General features: G+C 56.8%; 2 protein-coding genes across 52 annotated transcripts in view; one reads left to right on the plus strand and one right to left on the minus strand.

Annotated features, from left to right (window-relative positions):
- The window catches only part of PRMT7 (protein arginine methyltransferase 7), a 49,897-nt gene extending 37,294 nt beyond the window's left edge, over positions 1–12,603 (plus strand). For 10 of the 50 annotated variants that reach the window (XM_055100361.2, XM_055100383.2, XM_055100369.2 and 7 more), the window contains 6 exons: positions 80–169; positions 3,968–4,035; positions 5,115–5,286; positions 7,442–7,602; positions 8,772–8,920; positions 9,515–12,603. In XM_055100361.2, the coding sequence (XP_054956336.1) occupies positions 80–169; positions 3,968–4,035; positions 5,115–5,286; positions 7,442–7,602; positions 8,772–8,920; positions 9,515–9,846 (972 nt within the window). In that variant the 3' untranslated portion in view covers positions 9,847–12,603. Of the gene's footprint in view, positions 1–79; positions 170–3,967; positions 4,130–5,114; positions 5,287–7,441; positions 7,603–8,418; positions 8,516–8,771; positions 8,985–9,514 lie in introns of those variants that run through there. The other 40 variants (XM_055100373.2, XM_055100386.2, XM_055100375.2 and 37 more) reach the window with 12 other exon arrangements.
- The window catches only part of SMPD3 (sphingomyelin phosphodiesterase 3), a 90,435-nt gene continuing 84,439 nt past the window's right edge, over positions 10,065–16,060 (minus strand). For both annotated transcript variants that reach the window (XM_003814572.5, XM_034940534.3), the window contains 4 exons: positions 15,514–15,603; positions 15,232–15,295; positions 13,336–13,492; positions 10,065–13,040 (listed from right to left, as the gene is read on the minus strand). In XM_003814572.5, coding sequence (XP_003814620.1) covers positions 12,939–13,040; positions 13,336–13,492; positions 15,232–15,295; positions 15,514–15,603 — 413 coding nt within the window. In that variant the 3' untranslated portion in view covers positions 10,065–12,938. The remainder of the gene's footprint in view (positions 13,041–13,335; positions 13,493–15,231; positions 15,296–15,513; positions 15,604–16,060) is intronic.

A 16,060-nucleotide genomic window follows, 5' to 3' on the forward strand; every position in this document is an offset into this window, starting at 1 on the left:
CAACTTTGAGAGATTTTTTTTTCCTGACAAAAACAATACTTTAGTATGAATACAGTAATTTTGCGGTTTTCTTTCTAAGATCTTCAAGGCTAACCACTTGGAAGATAAAATTAACATCATAGAGAAACGGCCGGAATTATTAACAAATGAGGACCTGCAGGGCAGAAAGGTGAGTAGCGGGAGCCTTTTGGCCACGCTGGGCTGTGTTAGGGTGGGCAGCACGGCACTGAAGTAGCCCAGGCCCCACCCTGTCCCTGGAGTCTCACAGTGGGTCCTCCACGCAACCTTACCTCCTACAAGCTCCCACCATCAAGGGTGTGGTGAAGCTTTCATGGAGCTGCCCGGTGAGCAGATGGTTGCACTGCTCTTTTTTTTTTGAAAATGGGGTCTTGCGCTGTCGTCCAGGCTGGAGTGCAGTGGCACGATCTTGGCTTACTGCAGCCTCGACCTTCCAGCCTCAAGCGATCCTCCCACCTCTCCCGAGTAGCTGGGACTGTAGGCATGTGCCATTATGCCTGGCTAATTTTTGTATTTTTTGTAGAGTCAGCGTTTCATCATGTGGCCCAGGCTGGTCTTGAACTCCTGGGCTCATGCGATCTGCCAGCCTCAGCCTCCCAAAGTGCTGGGATTACAGGCATGAGCCACCACACCTGGCGGTACTGCTCTTAGCTCAGCCTCATCTCTGCTCCTTCAGGTCAGGACAGAGCAGCTCTCTTGGGGTTCCTAGGAGCAGAGCATGTCCTTTCCTCTCCACCGCACTCCTGTCTTCATTCCCCATCCACGGCTTCCTGCTGCAGTCAGGCTTCCAGGTCCTGAAACTGCTTCTGCCAGCAACCTCGTCGTTACTCCCACGGTCTCCCTGCAGGCTTCATCTGCTCTACCCGCTTGTCCTTGTGACCCGCGACTTCTGCCTGTGCTGGGGAGGTCGCTTTCCCCTCACCTTCCTGGCTGCTCCTTACCTTGCGCTGCTCCGTGGCACTCTCCCCGTGTCCCCCGCTTCCCCTACTGCATCCTCTCTGGTAATCACGTTCCTTCTCATGTGTGAATCAGTGACCATCAGAGCCGGCCTTCACTCTTTACTATTTTGGATTCAAATCTCATGTCCAGCTGCCATCCTGTCACCTTTCCTTGAATATGCCACAAACTGGACTCACCCAACGCGGAGCTATCATCTTTCATCTTTCCTGCCAGTCTTTTTTTAAATAACAGCTTTATTGAGATGTAGTTGACATACCACAAAATTAATGCATTTCAAGTGTACAGTTGAGTGATTTTTTTAAGTAAATATATGGAGTTAACTGTCACCCAGTCTCATTTAGAACATTTCCAGGCCAGACATGGTGGCACATGTCTGTAATCCCAGAACTTTGGAAGGCCAAGGTGGGAGGATCGCTTGGACCCAGGAGTTCAAGACCAATCTGAGTAACATAGGGAGACCCTGTCTCTATAAAAACAAAAAAAATTAACCGAGTGTGGTGGCACGTGCCTGTAGTCCCAGGAGGCTGAGGTGGGTGAGGTGGGAGGATCGCCTGAGCCCAGGAGTTGGAGGCTGCAGGGAGCCGTGCTTGTGGCAGAGCACTACAGCATGGCTAACAGAGTGATACCTTGTCTCTAAAAAAATGGGAATGAAAAGAGAACATTTCTGTTACCTCCCAAATTCCTGGGAGCCTGTTGATAGTCTGCATCCCCATGCCCCAGGCCTGGCAGCCACTGGTCTGGTTTGTGTCTGCAGTATGTGCCTCTTCTGGCGTTTCTCAAAAGTGAGGTACTCAGTGTGTGGTCTTGTGAGTCTGGCTCCTTTCGCTGAGCATAATGTCTTTGAGGTTCACCCATTTCGTTCTTTTGAAGGCTGCGTAGCATTCCACGGTGTGGCTATCCATTCATGTGCTTATGGACGTTTGGATTGTGTCCAGTTTTTGGCCACTTTGAATAAGGCTTCTGTGAACATGGATTCACTGGTGTTAGAGAGGATGTATGTCCTCAGTCTCTTATGCAGATGCCTTGGTGTGGATTGCTGGGTCATGTGGTAGTTACGATCGACTTTTTAAGAAGCTGCTGAACTGTTGGTTGAAGTGGCTGTCCTTTTGACATCCCCATCGGTAACATCTGAGGGTCCAGGTTCTCGGATCCTCACCAGCACTTGGCATTGGCTTTTTTTTTTAGCATGACCATATTAATGGGAGTGTGGTGATGTCTCCACATAGTTTTAATTTGTATTTGCCCAATGACTGATGATGGTGAACATCATTTCGTGTGCTTGTCTTGCTTGGTGAAATGTCTATTCAAGCTTTTTGCCCATTTAAAAAAATAACAGTTTTATTGAGATATAATTCACATACCTTACGATTTACTCAGTGATTTTTGTGTATTCATAAGGTTGTGTAACCATCATCACATCAGTTTAAGAACCCTTTCATTACCCATTGGCAGTCATGCACCATTTGTCGGCAGTCCCCCAGCCCTGGGCACCCACTCTTCTCCTTTCTGTCTTTAGCTTGCCCTTTCTGGGCATCTTGTGTGAATGGAATCAGACAAGTGTGTGGTCTTTTGTGGCTGGCCTCTCATGTGGCTTCATGTTTTCGGGCTCATCCATGTCGTAGCCTGAATCAATACCTCATTTCTCTTTCTTGCTGAATAAGATTCCATTGTGTGGATAGACCATGTTATTTATCTGTTTCTCAGCTGATGGACATTCGGGTGGCTCCTACTTTTGGGCTGTTGTGAGTAATGCTGCTATAAATATTCATCCACAAGTCGCCTTTTTTCTCCCTCATAGATGAGGGCATAGGAGATGATTCTGAAGGCCACTGTGTGGTGTACCGGTAGACCGGGGTCACATTGAATTGGAGTGGTGGGAGCGGGCGTTCTTGCCATGTTCCTGATGCTGTGTGGGGAGGCGAGGAAGCACTCAGGGCAGCCCCTTCTGTCTGCCAGCATTTCCTGCTGCATCTCCATCATCTCTGACTGGCCCCACTTTGGTGCCTGTCTGCTTGGGCCTGCCCAGGGTCGGCTACCTCCTTACCCTCTGCCACTCCTTCCACTCCTCCCACCCCTCCCACCCTGTAGTCTCTGTTTCTTACCCGGACTCTCTCTGCACTCTCCCAGGTCGCCTCCGTCCCCGGCACCTGCAGGTTCCCTTCCACACTTCGTGGCCCTCAGCAGCATCTTCTAAATCACATTCCTTCTGATTTTGAACCCCGATGAAAACTTCTAGTGACACCCACCACCCCCACTGCCGCCTCTGGGATGAGTCCAGCCCCTCACCCTGTCCTGGCTGCCTTGGGCTGGGCTGGCTCCTGTCCAGCTCCACACCCTCACCTTGGGGGGCCTTGCTGTCTCCCGGCCTCACTCTTGCCCCTGCTGCCCCTCCCTCGGCCGTTCAGGCTCCTCGCCGTGCACGTGTTCATTTACTCACAAATGTTCACGGAACATCTGGTCACGGCACTGGCCCACTGCTGGGGGATGCTGGGCCACCAGTCCCTGCTCTTGTGGTGCTCAGAGCCTGGGGAGGGAGACGGAGACAAGCCCCGGTAAGTCCTGAGATAAAGCGTCCAGTGGGGGTTGACAGGATGCCACTCTGGAAGCCCTGTCTGGCACGTTTATTTCTGGGCTCCCTCCATGACCCCCTTCCTTGCTTTTTTCTATCACATGGGGTCAGCCCCACTTTGTCTGCTTCCCTCTTCTGCTCTGCTCTCCTGAGCACGGGACTCATATCTGGTTGTAATCTTTACAGCCTCCAGGGCAGGTACAGAGCACCTTGCTGCCTTGCTTGTTTGTTGACTGAGGGAGGGAGGGACTGATGAGGGAGGGAGGGAATGAGTGACTGAATGAGTGAGTGACTGAGTGAGGGAGGGAGAGGGAGGGAGTGACTTGAGTGACTGAGTGGCCTGTTGCTTCCGTGTTCCTGTTAACACTCCTGGGCCGAGCCCTCCTGACACCTGGGCCCTGCTTCTCGCCCATTCACCAGGTCTCTCTCCTCCTGGGCGAGCCGTTCTTCACTACCAGCCTGCTGCCATGGCACAACCTCTACTTCTGGTACGTGCGGACTGCTGTGGACCAGCACCTGGGGCCAGGTGCCATGGTGATGCCCCAGGCAGCCTCGCTGCACGCTGTGGTTGTGGAGTTCAGGGTAGGCCACCCAGGAGATGTTGGAGAAAAAAGCAGAGGAGGCGGGTGGGGAACCTTGTTTTCTTGCAGGAACCTTGGGTGCCTGTAGAGCGGCTCGGGCCTTGATGATTTGAGCTTGTGTTTTCTTTCTGTGTCAGCACACTGTGGGGTTGAATAGAAGATGCTTGCCTTTTAAAAAATGCGATAATTTGACATACGAAATGGAAATGGCTGAGTGTTGTCATTTTACAATTGTGGCTTATCAGAATAATTTAAAAATATAAATTAAGCGTTTCAGAAGCCATGCCGTGTGGCCTGCTCTGCTCTCATTAATAGCCGAGGCTTCGATTGTTAAAGGCATTTTGAGATGGGAGAGTCAGCTGCTTTGTGCAAGAAAAAATGGAAAAGCTTCCTTTTAATTTTCTCATCAAAGCAGAACCATAGTCACAAAGTCATTTTGGGAAGGGCATTTTTATTAAAAGGATTTGAAAAGCTTTACCCTGGATGGAGAGTGTATCTCATTTGATGAGAGTGGTTTTCTCTCCTAGCTTAGTGGCTCCATCACTGAAAGTCTGGGCATTTCTCCTGTGTTACTTGTTTACCTAATGAGATTTCCACATGAATTCTGGTTTTCATGGCCAAAGAAGGGATGTCACGATCCATGCATGCGTGTGACCAGGAGGAAGGGAGGGAAGGCTGTGTGGCCTGAGTGTCCTCTGGGTTCCTCTTGGCAGGGCCTTTTTCTCTCCCCAGCATCCTCATGAACTGGAGATGATGCTGGGGAGAGAATTGGCTTACAGATTTCTTCCCAAAGAAATGATGTTCAGGATGGCCCGGATAGGAGTGTGCAGCCCCCAGCCTAGGAGCTCTGGCCGACTGTCCCTTATAGGAGAGGACTCAGGTGTCACGTCAGAGCTTGCAGGTTCCCGCCCAACCCAGTCTGTTACAGAAACCGTTGTGGATCTTTGTTCTCTCTGAGCCCCTTCATACTTGGGGGTCTCTTTCAGGTGTGCAGGGAACAGCAAGATGTGCCTCTTGTTCTTGCTGCCACGCTTCCCTGTGTCCTGGCGGGCGGGTGTGGACGGGGCTGCTCCTTCCTCACAGGACCTGTGGCGGATCCGGAGCCCCTGTGGTGACTGCGAAGGCTTCGACGTGCACATCATGGACGACATGATTAAGGTAGGCAGGGCCACACTCTGCGTAGTCCCCCCCACCTGCTCCTGTATCGCAGGCCTCTCACAGGGTCCCAGCTTGGGCAGCACAGGCTCTTCTGTTGGGGGCAGTGAGGTCAGGTGCTGCCATTTTGTGTGGTTCAACATGAGCATTGCTTGGTACCAGCCCTGTTCTTGGCTCCGTGCTGTCACCCTTTGTCAGAATCTCCACTGGGCCCGCACGTCCTGTCATTGCAACTGCCCCCGCCAGTGCCCACAGCTTGTTTTCTAGTGGGACTGACTTTCCAGAGGCCATCTGGGAACCTTCTTAGGCAGCCATTTCCATGGTGGGGGCTCCATTCCCGGGAGGGGTACCTGAGGAGGGTCCCACAGGTTATTTACATGGTAGGGGTTAGCAACTGGGCCTACGTTCTCCAGAACCATGGGCTGTCCTGACAGCGCCAGTGGTCCTTGGATTCATGAGGACTGAAGCTGAGGGTCGTGTTCCATCCACATGAGAGGGGCAGGGTGAGGAGCATGGGCCGTGCTGTGTGTTAAGGAAATGCACGTGGCTCCTGCTTGTCATCCCAGCACTCTGGGAACCTGAGGCTGGTGGATTGCTTGAGCCCAGACGTTCAAGACCAGCTTGGGCAATATAGCAAGACCCTGTCTCAACAAAAAATAACAAAAAATTAGCCAGGCATGCTAGTGCACACCTGTATTCCCAGCTACTCAGGAGGCTGAGGTGGGAGGATGGCTTTAGCCTGGGAGGTCGAGGCTGCAGTGAGCTGTGTTTGCGCCACTGCCTCCAGGCTGGGTGACAGAGCAAGACCCTGTCTCAAAAAAAGAAATCTCATGGGCACCAGAGGAGCGGGAAGCAGCGGTGGCCCCGCAGCAGCAGCTATGCATCGGGAGGTGGGGTTTTTCTGCTTCTGCTCACCTTTCTGCTCACATTTTCCCATAGTGAACATGGATTGCCTGTGTGTGAACACTTTTTTAAGTAAATTAAACCTTGTGGATATTTTCAGTTTCTATCTTATCTGCCCCTCACAGCAGACCATTGACTGTTCGATGCTTTTAGAAATCTCCTTCGTGCTGAGCCCTGCGTGCTCTGGACCCATGCGCTCTACGCCTCCTCTGGGCCCCTGCTCATGGCCTGCCTACCCTGGCTGTCCCTGTCCCCTCTTGCTGATACGGTTCTGTTACTCTGGTCCTGGGCCAGTGTCTGTCTCTCGTGTGCTAAGGCAGATGGCCGAGAGTGGTGGGTATCCCACAGTGGGGTGCCAGGCATTTTTACTTCTATGCTTTCCAAATCCACCTGCCCTTCCCCACCCTTAGCCTGGCCCTTCCAGTGCCCTGTCTTAGACCTGGCGCCACTTCACACGACCAGCCAGGCCCAGGGCCCCGGGCATCCTCCCTGGCAAGTCCTCCCATCCGCTGCCATTGGTCTTCGTGCTCCTGGTGAGCCTCCGACCCAGGCTGTCCCCTGACTGCTGCCGTCCTGGTTTGGGCCCCTCCTGCTCTGGCCGTCCTCCACACGGAGCCCACATGAACTTGTAGATCTGAGTCTGGCCACATCCCCACTGCAGGAATGCCCTAGCTGGCTCCCCACACCACACCTGCAGAGTGGCCCGGCTGGCCTGGGTGCCCTGGCCTGCTCTCCTGACTTAGCTCTATCCTCAAGGCCCCCTCTGGCCCTTCTCCTGCCGGCTCCCATTTGACCGTCAGCTCCCCTCCTCCAGGCAGCTTTCTGCATCCCTCCTGGATGCAGGTGCCCCCAGCCTGCCACCAGGCACCGGGGCTGTACTGTCACGCATTTATCCCTCCCCGTGGCCTGGGGCCCACCTGTCGGGGCCACACAGCTGTGGTGGTCACCAAGTTTCTACGTGCTGGGTGTTCTCACCAGTGATGTAGACGTGTGTCCTCAGAACGCTTGAGACAGGCGGCACCACCCCGTCTTAAAAATCCAGAGAGCGAGGCTCAGAGCCAGCTGTGCCTGGGGAGCCACTGATGAGAGAGAAGTGGCAGAGAGGGGGAGCCGCTGGTCTGCTGGGCGCTCAGCATCTTTATGGGAGAATGCACACCCCTTGTGACTGCAGTCAGTGGGAGCCAAGCTGGGGAGCGGTCCCTCTGTCTAGCTGCCGGCCTGTCTCTGCAGCCCCCAGGCCCCCTTCTGTTCGCAGCGTGCCCTGGACTTCAGGGAGAGCAGGGAAGCTGAGCCCCACCCGCTGTGGGAGTACCCATGCCGCAGCCTCTCTGAGCCCTGGCAGATCCTGACCTTTGACTTCCGGCAGCCGGTGCCCCTGCAGCCCCTGTGTGCCGAGGGCACCGTGGAGCTCAGAAGGTGGGTGCAGGGAGGGCTGGGGGGCAGGGAGGGGCTGCTGCTTGCCCTTGGAGTTCTCACCCCCGTGGTGAGCACAGCTGGCCTGGGAGACGCTGACACGTGGAGGGGGTATTCGTCCTCCCCACAACCTTGCCCTTCCCTGTCAGAGTGGCCCTGCGTGTGTGGTGGTTCCCACGGTCCTGTGTGTGCCACTGGTGGAGGAGCCAGGAAGGGCTCTGCTCCCCCTCTACAGCTGAGGCTCCCTTGTTGGATCACAGCTCAGGAAGATGGGAGCTTACTTCCTGTGGTCACCGATGCACCATTTTCCTGAACCCTCCTGGGAGCTGAAGCAGGTCAGGGTCAGCAAGTGCTGCTTGCGTCCAGGCACGGGCAGCCCTGTCCTGCTCCGGCCCTTACCCCACCCTCGCCCGAGGAGTGACTTCTCCTGGAAGCACCTCCCAACTTGGGGCAGGCAGCCAGGCAGGGCGGGCGCCATCACCTGAGCTCCCAGGGTTGCTGTCTGGGGCATCAGAGGGGCCTTCCAGCCTTCAGTGCCAGGCTGTGCCTCAAGCACCCCCAGACCCTGCAGCCACACCGGCCCTGCCCCATGTGTGGCCCGGCTGCAGGGCTCGGGTTGGCTCAGATGGGGCTCGGCTGCGGCTGTTCTGGCTGGGGTTTTTCTGAGGAACGTTTATGTAACTGCAGCACTAGGAACTCCCGGCAGGGCAGGAAGGAAGTGGGGAAGACCACAGGTTTCTGGAAAGCCGCAGGAGCTGCAGCTGTTCCCCCCCTGCTTCTTGTGTGACTACTTCTGCTGGGCCCCCCTCTCCTTGACAGGCCCGGGCAGAGCCACGCAGCGGTGCTATGGATGGAGTACCACCTGACCCCGGAGTGCACGCTCAGCACTGGCCTCCTGGAGCCTGCAGACCCCGAGGTAGTGCCTGTGCGCCAGGCCCAGTGTGCGTGCAGACCCTGAGAGCAGGCGCCGCCTGGGGAGGCCTCCCTGCCCCCGTGCTCTGGGTGTTTCTGTCACAAGTTCTTCGGGCCAGATGATGACCCCTCAGTGGTCCTGGGCCATCTGGCCCCTGAGCAGCTTCTCTCTGCTGCGAGCTGCCTGGGCTGGAGGCTGGCTAGGAAGGAGGCTCAGGTGCCAGGGAGCCCTCACCATCTTCCTGCTCTTCTTCCTACAGGGGGGCTGCTGCTGGAACCCCCACTGCAAGCAGGCCGTCTACTTCTTCAGCCCTGCCCCAGATCCCAGAGCACTGCTGGGTGGCCCGCGGACTGTCAGCTATGCGGTGGAGTTTCACCCCGACACAGGCGACATCGTCATGGAGTTCAGGCATGCAGATACCCCAGACTGACCACTCCTGAGCAATAAAGTGGCCTGAGGGCTGGGGTTCTGAGTGGCTCATGGCTTTCTAGGGGGGAAGGCTGAAGGCCCTCCTCTCCTCTCTGGGAGCTGCTCGGCCTCAGGGATGGGAAAGACTGCGCCGTGTTGCATCTTGTTGCATCTTTGCACTGCTGGCCTCTGGCTCCAGCTGTGGCAGGAAGCATGAGAGGGTGACTGAATTTGGAGCCCTGGAGGGGCTGGGAAGACCCCCCCTGCTTGTGCTTCTGAGGTGCTGAGAACGCTCCAACACAGAGACATCTCTCCCCAGCTGGGAAGGGAGTGGAAGCACGGGGAGCTTGTGGGGCTGGCCGGTGGGGTTGTCCATGCCGCCCTTGGCGAGCAGTCCCCGTGGCGGGAGCCTGTCCTGTCTGTCCCACTCTCGAGGATCTCCGGGTCCCTGCTCTTCTGGCTTCTGCTAGGAGGGTGGAGATTTCTGGCCCTCTAGTGGGTGGAGATGCTGAGTTGTGGCTGGGTCTCTGGGGCTTGAAGACCCTGGCTGGGCCCGGGCTGAGAGGCCTGGGTTCTGGCCCTTTCACCTGACAGGTAACTTCAAGCCACAGGTGTCTGGCCTCAGTGCTGCACCAGCTGGTGGCCTGCCAGGACCTGAGACTGGACACAAGGCAGCTGTCCCAGAGCAGTTCCTGAGATGCAGGCCCAGGAAAGCGGCTGTCAGGGGAGCTGGGAGGCAGCCCTGTTCCCTGCACCTCCCTCAGATTGGAAAGCCCCTCCTGCAGGTGGGGTATGGCAGGGAGCAGCCCCTGCCCAGCGCCGCTTCACCAGGAAGGTCAGTAGGTGCCATGGCCTTGCTTCTCTCACACACTAACCCCCCTTTGGTTATGTCCCAGCTCTCAGAGGTAACAGCAGACACCACATGAGAGAACCCAGTGGCCTCTGGCTCGCAGCTTAGGAGGTGAGGCTTGTGCCAGGCCAGCCGAGCCGCCTGTATGAGCAGAGTTCCGGTGTCCTCGGATTCAGGGCAGACTTGGGCAGCGCCTGTCCTGCAGTTGGGGGCAGGAACTCCCTCCCCTGCCCCCAGGCGTGCCCCTGAGGCCTGGCCACAGCTTGTCGCTGAAATAAGTGGAGAACACCAGCCTTGAGCCTCACAGTTTTATTTTCTCCTCGTTATCCATCCTTCCTTTCAGCACCAGTAAGGAAAAAGAACACCTCTCTTTGCAAAATATTTTATCAGGTGTAAAGACTTGTTTTTCTTCTAGGGAAGAACCGTCTGGATATATATTTGATAATGTTTTTACCAAAACCATAGGTGTGCTTACCATAGAAAACCCCTAATGTCCCATGAAGATACAATACAGAAAAAAATACAGAAATTAAAAAAGTTTTTATAACAGTATTTCTAAATCTCAGCAAGTTAAAAAGCAATAGTTAAAAAGCATCAAGATTAATATACTTAAAACTTAAGGTGGTTTTGGACAAATGAAAATGAACATTTCCTTCCTCAGTGGCCCCCGCGCCTTGTGGCTTCCTTTGAGACTGGGCCTAGGGCAGGAACAGAGTCTTGGTATGGGCCTCGGGTGACCCGTGTGCCCACCCCTGCTAGGCCTTAGATGCCACAGAATCTGAGATCCAGCAATGGTTCACTTTAAAAAATCAGTGGAAGGGCCTGGCCTGCACACAAGGCCCGGGAGTCCACAGGCAGCCACAATGAGACACGTGGGTGGGGGGGGGGTCCCGGCCTTGGTGCTGAGGGAGGTGTGCGGGGGCCTGGGGACTGCACATCCTTACTCTGGACGTCAGGACCTGACTAGGCAGAGGCGACCTTGTGATGACAGAAAATGACTTGCCTAAGGCCGCCTGTGAGGTGGGAGGGGAGGAGCATGCAGCCCTGACTCCCACGCCTGCTGCCCCGGGAGGGGGGTGCCTGGGTGGGGAAGCTATGTTGGGGTCTGGTGTGGGGGCCCTGCCCGGGCCTCAACTGCTCTCCCTGTGCAGACAGCAGGCGGTTCCGGGTCTAGGGGTCCAGGGCCGGCCGGCCCAGTCGCTTGTGTGAGCAGAGTCCCAGCTGCTTCTGGAAGTTGGGGGCCTCCACATCATGAATCCCAGTCAAGGCTCACAGGCCAGCCCCTTGGAGGGGTGGGCCGGGCAGAGAGCCCAGCAGGATGCTCGCCCTCAGCAGCCCCTTCCTGGCTCTGGACTCTGGAGGGGCAGGGCTTGGGCCCGGGCAGACGGTGCTTCCCAGGCCAGGTGAGTTCAGACAGGCCAGTGTCACAAGGACGCACGTCCTAGCGCCAGGCTCCCTGGGCTCTGCAGCGTTGTCTACCCCAGCACAGGGCCAGGCGTCTGGCTGGCTGCGTGGCCCCCTCTTGGTCCCTCTTGCAGCTCAATGGGTGACAAGGCACAGCATCAGGGCACCAGCACCAGGAGGGGCAGACAGCAGGTCCTGGTGCTCCCTCCAGCCTCACCAGGCAAAGCCGGCCCTGGGCCAGGCTGGGTGCAGGGCCAGGGCGCCACGAGGAGCGGAGGTCAGCGGGGATTGTCAAAAACAGTCCAAGTTGAGTCTCGAACTTTGAAACAGACAAAACCTTCACTGCATGACAGGAGCAGCCCTGGAGTCTCTTAAAGGCAGGTGGGCAGAGGCAGTGCTGCCGAAGGGGCCTGGGGGCTGTAGGCATCTTGGGGCTGGAGGCAGATTGGGGACCACAAGCTGTTGGCCAGCTCTGCCATGCTGAACTTGGGTGCCAGTACCACACCCTGCCCTGGGCATGCAGCAACCGTCAGCCTTGCTGCCCCAGCTTGCGCACTGGTGAGGGCCAGGCTGCTCTCTGCACCTTGGCTTCCTGCCTCCTAGGCCGGGGTCCCCTTGTGGCCTTGGTGTTGGCTGGGGTAGCTGTTGAGGATGGGCCTGGGAGGCCAGAGCCGCAGCCCCACCCGGGGGGCAGGCAGGGGTTCCTGAGCTCAGCCGGCACGCAGGTGGGGCACGTCCCCAGGGAGGGATTGGTCCCGAACCAGAGAGGTGTCCGGTGGGGGAGAGGATTGGCAGAAAGAAGAGGATGTGTTGGTTTTGATAGAAGAGAAGCTACAAATAGATTATTTTCAAAATCAGGATCCCCCCACCCCCATTTATGCTGTGAGTCCCTTCTTCCTGTAAAAAAAAAAAAAAAAGTGGATACTCTCTTCTCGGATCCCCGTTTATGGCTCCACTGCCCAGATGGGAGGCTCCTGGAGGAGGCCCAGGGTGCCAGAGCCTGCCAGACTCTGTTGCGCCTGAGCTGGGGAAGGGACCCTGTCTCGGGAAGAGCAAAGTTCTATGAGTGACTTACAGACCCTATGAAGTGAGGGTTGGTTTTGTGATTAACCTTTTTCTGTTTTTCTTTTTAAAATGTAATTGCCCTTGAATGCGAGACCCTGGGAAGAGCCCTGGGCTGGCTGGTAGAGATGCAGCCCTCGGACCCTGCAGGAGCCGGCCCACACTGGAGGCGGGAGAGCTGGTGGCCGTGCCCAGGAAGTGCTTCTTTGGCTGGTTCTGATTGTGTTTGGAGTTTGGCCTTGGGTGAGGCCCGAGCAAGGGGTCTGTGGCTACGGCATGGCACGTGGCATGCGGGCAGCGTGCATGCGAGGGTGCAGGCATGCGAGACGACATTGGCAGCAGACAAAAATAAAGAACCCTGGACGAAGCTTAAGAAGAGATAGAGAGAGTACATGAACCCGGTCCTCATACTAACCCACGGGTTACAAACTCGGTTGTGCTGTAGATTTGTAGAAAATCGTGTTGTGAAAGAATGGCACTGGTTAGGCAGCTGGAGGCTCCTGGGGCGGGCCTGACTCCTCTGTCCACAGTGAGGCCCAGAGGCGCAGAGCAGCGCAGCTTCCAGGTTCCCGGGCACTGACTGTGGCTCCCTCCCTGTCCCTGCCCTCCTCCCCCAAGCACCGGGCACTCGATGGAGGGGACACGGCCCAGGGATGGGCTGCAGCTGCAAGGGCTGGCAGAGGCCCCGCTGCTCCGGACGGTCTATGCCTCCTCCTCCCCCGAAGACACCATCAGTCGCATGGCTACTGGCAGGTGGTCCGTCAGGCCGGACAGCTGGGTGATAAAACTGAATTCTTCCACCTCCTGGGGTGAGTGGGAGAGGGGAGAAACAGCCTGGTCAGATTCCAAGGGTATCTTGCAGGGAGCGGCCTGGGGATCCCCAAAGTGAGGCCCCGGGGCTGGGGTGGGCTGGGACCTTCCTGCAGTCAGAGGGATGGGGCCTGGAGGACCTGGGGCCCTAAGGGTCTGAGGGAGTGATGGGTATCATTGTAAGAGTGGCCTGGGGCGTGGGGTTTCAGGGAGCGACTGTCGAGAGCTGCAGGGCCCAGGCCCTGCTCTCTCTTTGCATGGCCCTGGCTGCTGGGCCCGCCTGACTCACGGCCTTCCAGTCTGGGCACAGCCCCTCCTCTGCGTGCAGCATGTAGTCGATGCGCCGGCCGTTGCCCTTCAGCAGCTCCTTCCGCCCCTTCTGGCCCGAGCTCTTGCTGGTGGGAAATGCCAGGTACTCCCTGCGGCCCTCCTCACTCTCCAGGACCCTGTCCACACATGCAGGAGGCAGGTGAGCCCCCATGCCCGCCCCTGTGGGCCTGGCAGGGGCTGTGTGTGGAGCCATGGTCTCCTCCCAGTGTGGGAGCGGGTGGGTGGGACCAAAGCGCTGGGTTTAAGATCTCTCCCCTGCGGGTCCAAAAAGGGCCTCAGCTGGGGGCAGGCCGAGTTGCCTGTGGGTTCCTGGCTGAATCTGGGCTCCGGAGCCCGTCGAAGTGTTCTGTCCGCCCCAGCCTGGCCAGCACTCACTTTCCCTTTCTGAACTCGGACAGAACTGATCCCACCCGTTCCCCAGAATGGGCTTCTGCCCTGAGCCAATAGGGGGCCTGTTTTGGGGAGCTTGGTCTTTGCCATGAGTCTCGAGGACCCTTGTGACTGTTGTTCCCAGGTTGACAGGGGCTGAGGGAGCCAGGAGAGCACCTCCGAGCAGTCTCATATGGGGCTGTCCCTACGTGGCTGTGTGACTCTGCTTATGTTACCAAGCCTCCAAGCCTCTGTTTCCTCCTCTGAAACAAGAATGGTTGCTGTGGGCCCCAAGACGCTTCAGGGAACAGGCTGTCATCCCGCTTCTGAGTGAGGAAACCCATGATGGTGCTAGGGGATCCACAGGGAGGGCAGGGCGCTGGAGCAGGGGGATGTGACATCTGGAATCCCTTTCTGGCACTGTTGCCCTGAGACAAGCAGTATGCCTGTCTGCTTCCTGCCAGCCTGTCCCCTGGGGCCTCAGCACCACTGGGCCAGAGGCTTAGGACCCCCTCCTGGGAGCCCCCATTGCAGAGGGCAGGCTGGGGCCAGGGCCTGGGATGGCAAGTGCAGTGGTGAGAGACCCTGCAAAGGCCGCCAGCTCAGTGAGTGCCTGGACGGATGCAAAAGGGGCACCCGGCGAGGCAGGGCCTGCAAACATGGGCTTCCACAAGGTTTTCATCAGCCTTAAGATAAATACACTAATGACATTCAGAACATTGTTACAGCTCAGAAATGGAATCCATCACTGTCCTTTGCCCTTGATAATTAATTCCAGCATCAATGATCTGAGAGCTACTGGTAGTCATTTTTTAATCATCATCTCATAAAAAGAATTTTCTCAGCATAGGATGATGTTTCAAATTTAGTCTATAATCTAATTAATTGGCTCAAATTAGCTGCAAGGAACCATCGCTGTGACTGCAGTCTCGGGCTGTGAATTATAAATTGGTTCTGCTGTTGGCCTCTCAGATGTGTTCTTTATGGACATCTTACTGGGCTCAAGAATGAATTTTGGCTGGGATGGAACTGTCTCTACTTTGAAAATGGTCGGCTGTGTTATTGCTGCTGGTGTCTGTATTTGCCTGATTGGTGCTGCAAGCTGCCAGGCTGCCTTCAGCAGGCGCCGTACCCAGCAGCTCTTTCACAGGGGTCGACCCATGGCCTGGCCCGGGGAAATTCCAGGCCCTTTCCTGTACCTAGCAGGCAGGGGCTCGGGGCAGGGCTAGCTCCTGAAAACAGGTTTGGGAAATACCCCTAGAGATTTAGCAAGGCCAGTACCCCTGGGCGTGAGGGCGTGAGGTCTACCTGCCTGGCCCAGCTCCCAGCTCTCAAAAGCTCTCAAAGGTGAGATGAGGGACAGGTTTCTGCCAAATAAAAGCCCTCATGAGCCCGAGCTGAGCTCTCCCATGTGGGTCCTGCCCAGTCCCTGTCTCCACCTTAGTCAGGGTGTGCCTCGTCCCTGGCCTGGGAGCGCAGTGCTTACTTCTGCAGGTTGTCGGGGGTGCACACATCCTCATCGTACAGGCCGTTCGTGTCCAGCAGAGTACCTGGGGGGGACGAGGGGGTGACAGTGGTCGCTGCAGGCAGGGCCCAGGCAGCCTCTAGGGGGTGGCCGCTGTGGGTGGGCACGGGCTTCATGCTAGCCAGGGGCAGCTGAATGGGGCCCTTCCCCAGCAGTGGGGTCTTGGGGGGTAGGTCCTGGTGATCTTTGAGGGAAGTCTGTGGGGAGCCCAGCTCCCATCCTCCTCCCCCAGCCCCAGCTCACCGATGGCCCACGGCTTCTCCTCACCGGGCCCCAGGCGGCAGGGGTCCCTGTAGTGGGTGAACAGGGAGTGTTGCTGCTCCAGCTTGTCATCTGTGCGGGGAGGGAGGAAACGCTGAGGCACCAGGGGGCTTTGCTGTCCCACACGGCCTGTGCCCCTGCTTCCCATCAGTTACTCCCCATGTGCTGCTAGGCCCCCGTCCCTTAGGCCACTGCCCCTGGGTGGGATCTCGGTCCCAGTCAGGTGACCCGTGCTTCCTTTGTCGCTGCTTTTCTGTGTCCTTGAGAACACCTCCCCCAGCACACGCCCTGATCTTCAGCATTCCCTCTGAGGACAGTGACAGTGACCACTGTCCTCGGACAGAGGAAAGAAGGTCCCCACAAGGTCCATATGGTCATCGGATCCACAGATCAGTTATTTACAGCAAGTGTTTGCTGTTTCACTGATGATGAGCTTGTAGTCTTTCACCCTAATGGTTTAAGGTGCAATTCCCAGGGTTCAGATCCCAGTGCAATCACTGCCTGGCTATGTGACCTTGGGCTGGTTCTC

Source organism: Pan paniscus, chromosome 18, assembly GCF_029289425.2.
Source record: "Pan paniscus chromosome 18, NHGRI_mPanPan1-v2.0_pri, whole genome shotgun sequence".
Lineage (NCBI taxonomy): Eukaryota > Metazoa > Chordata > Mammalia > Primates > Hominidae > Pan > Pan paniscus.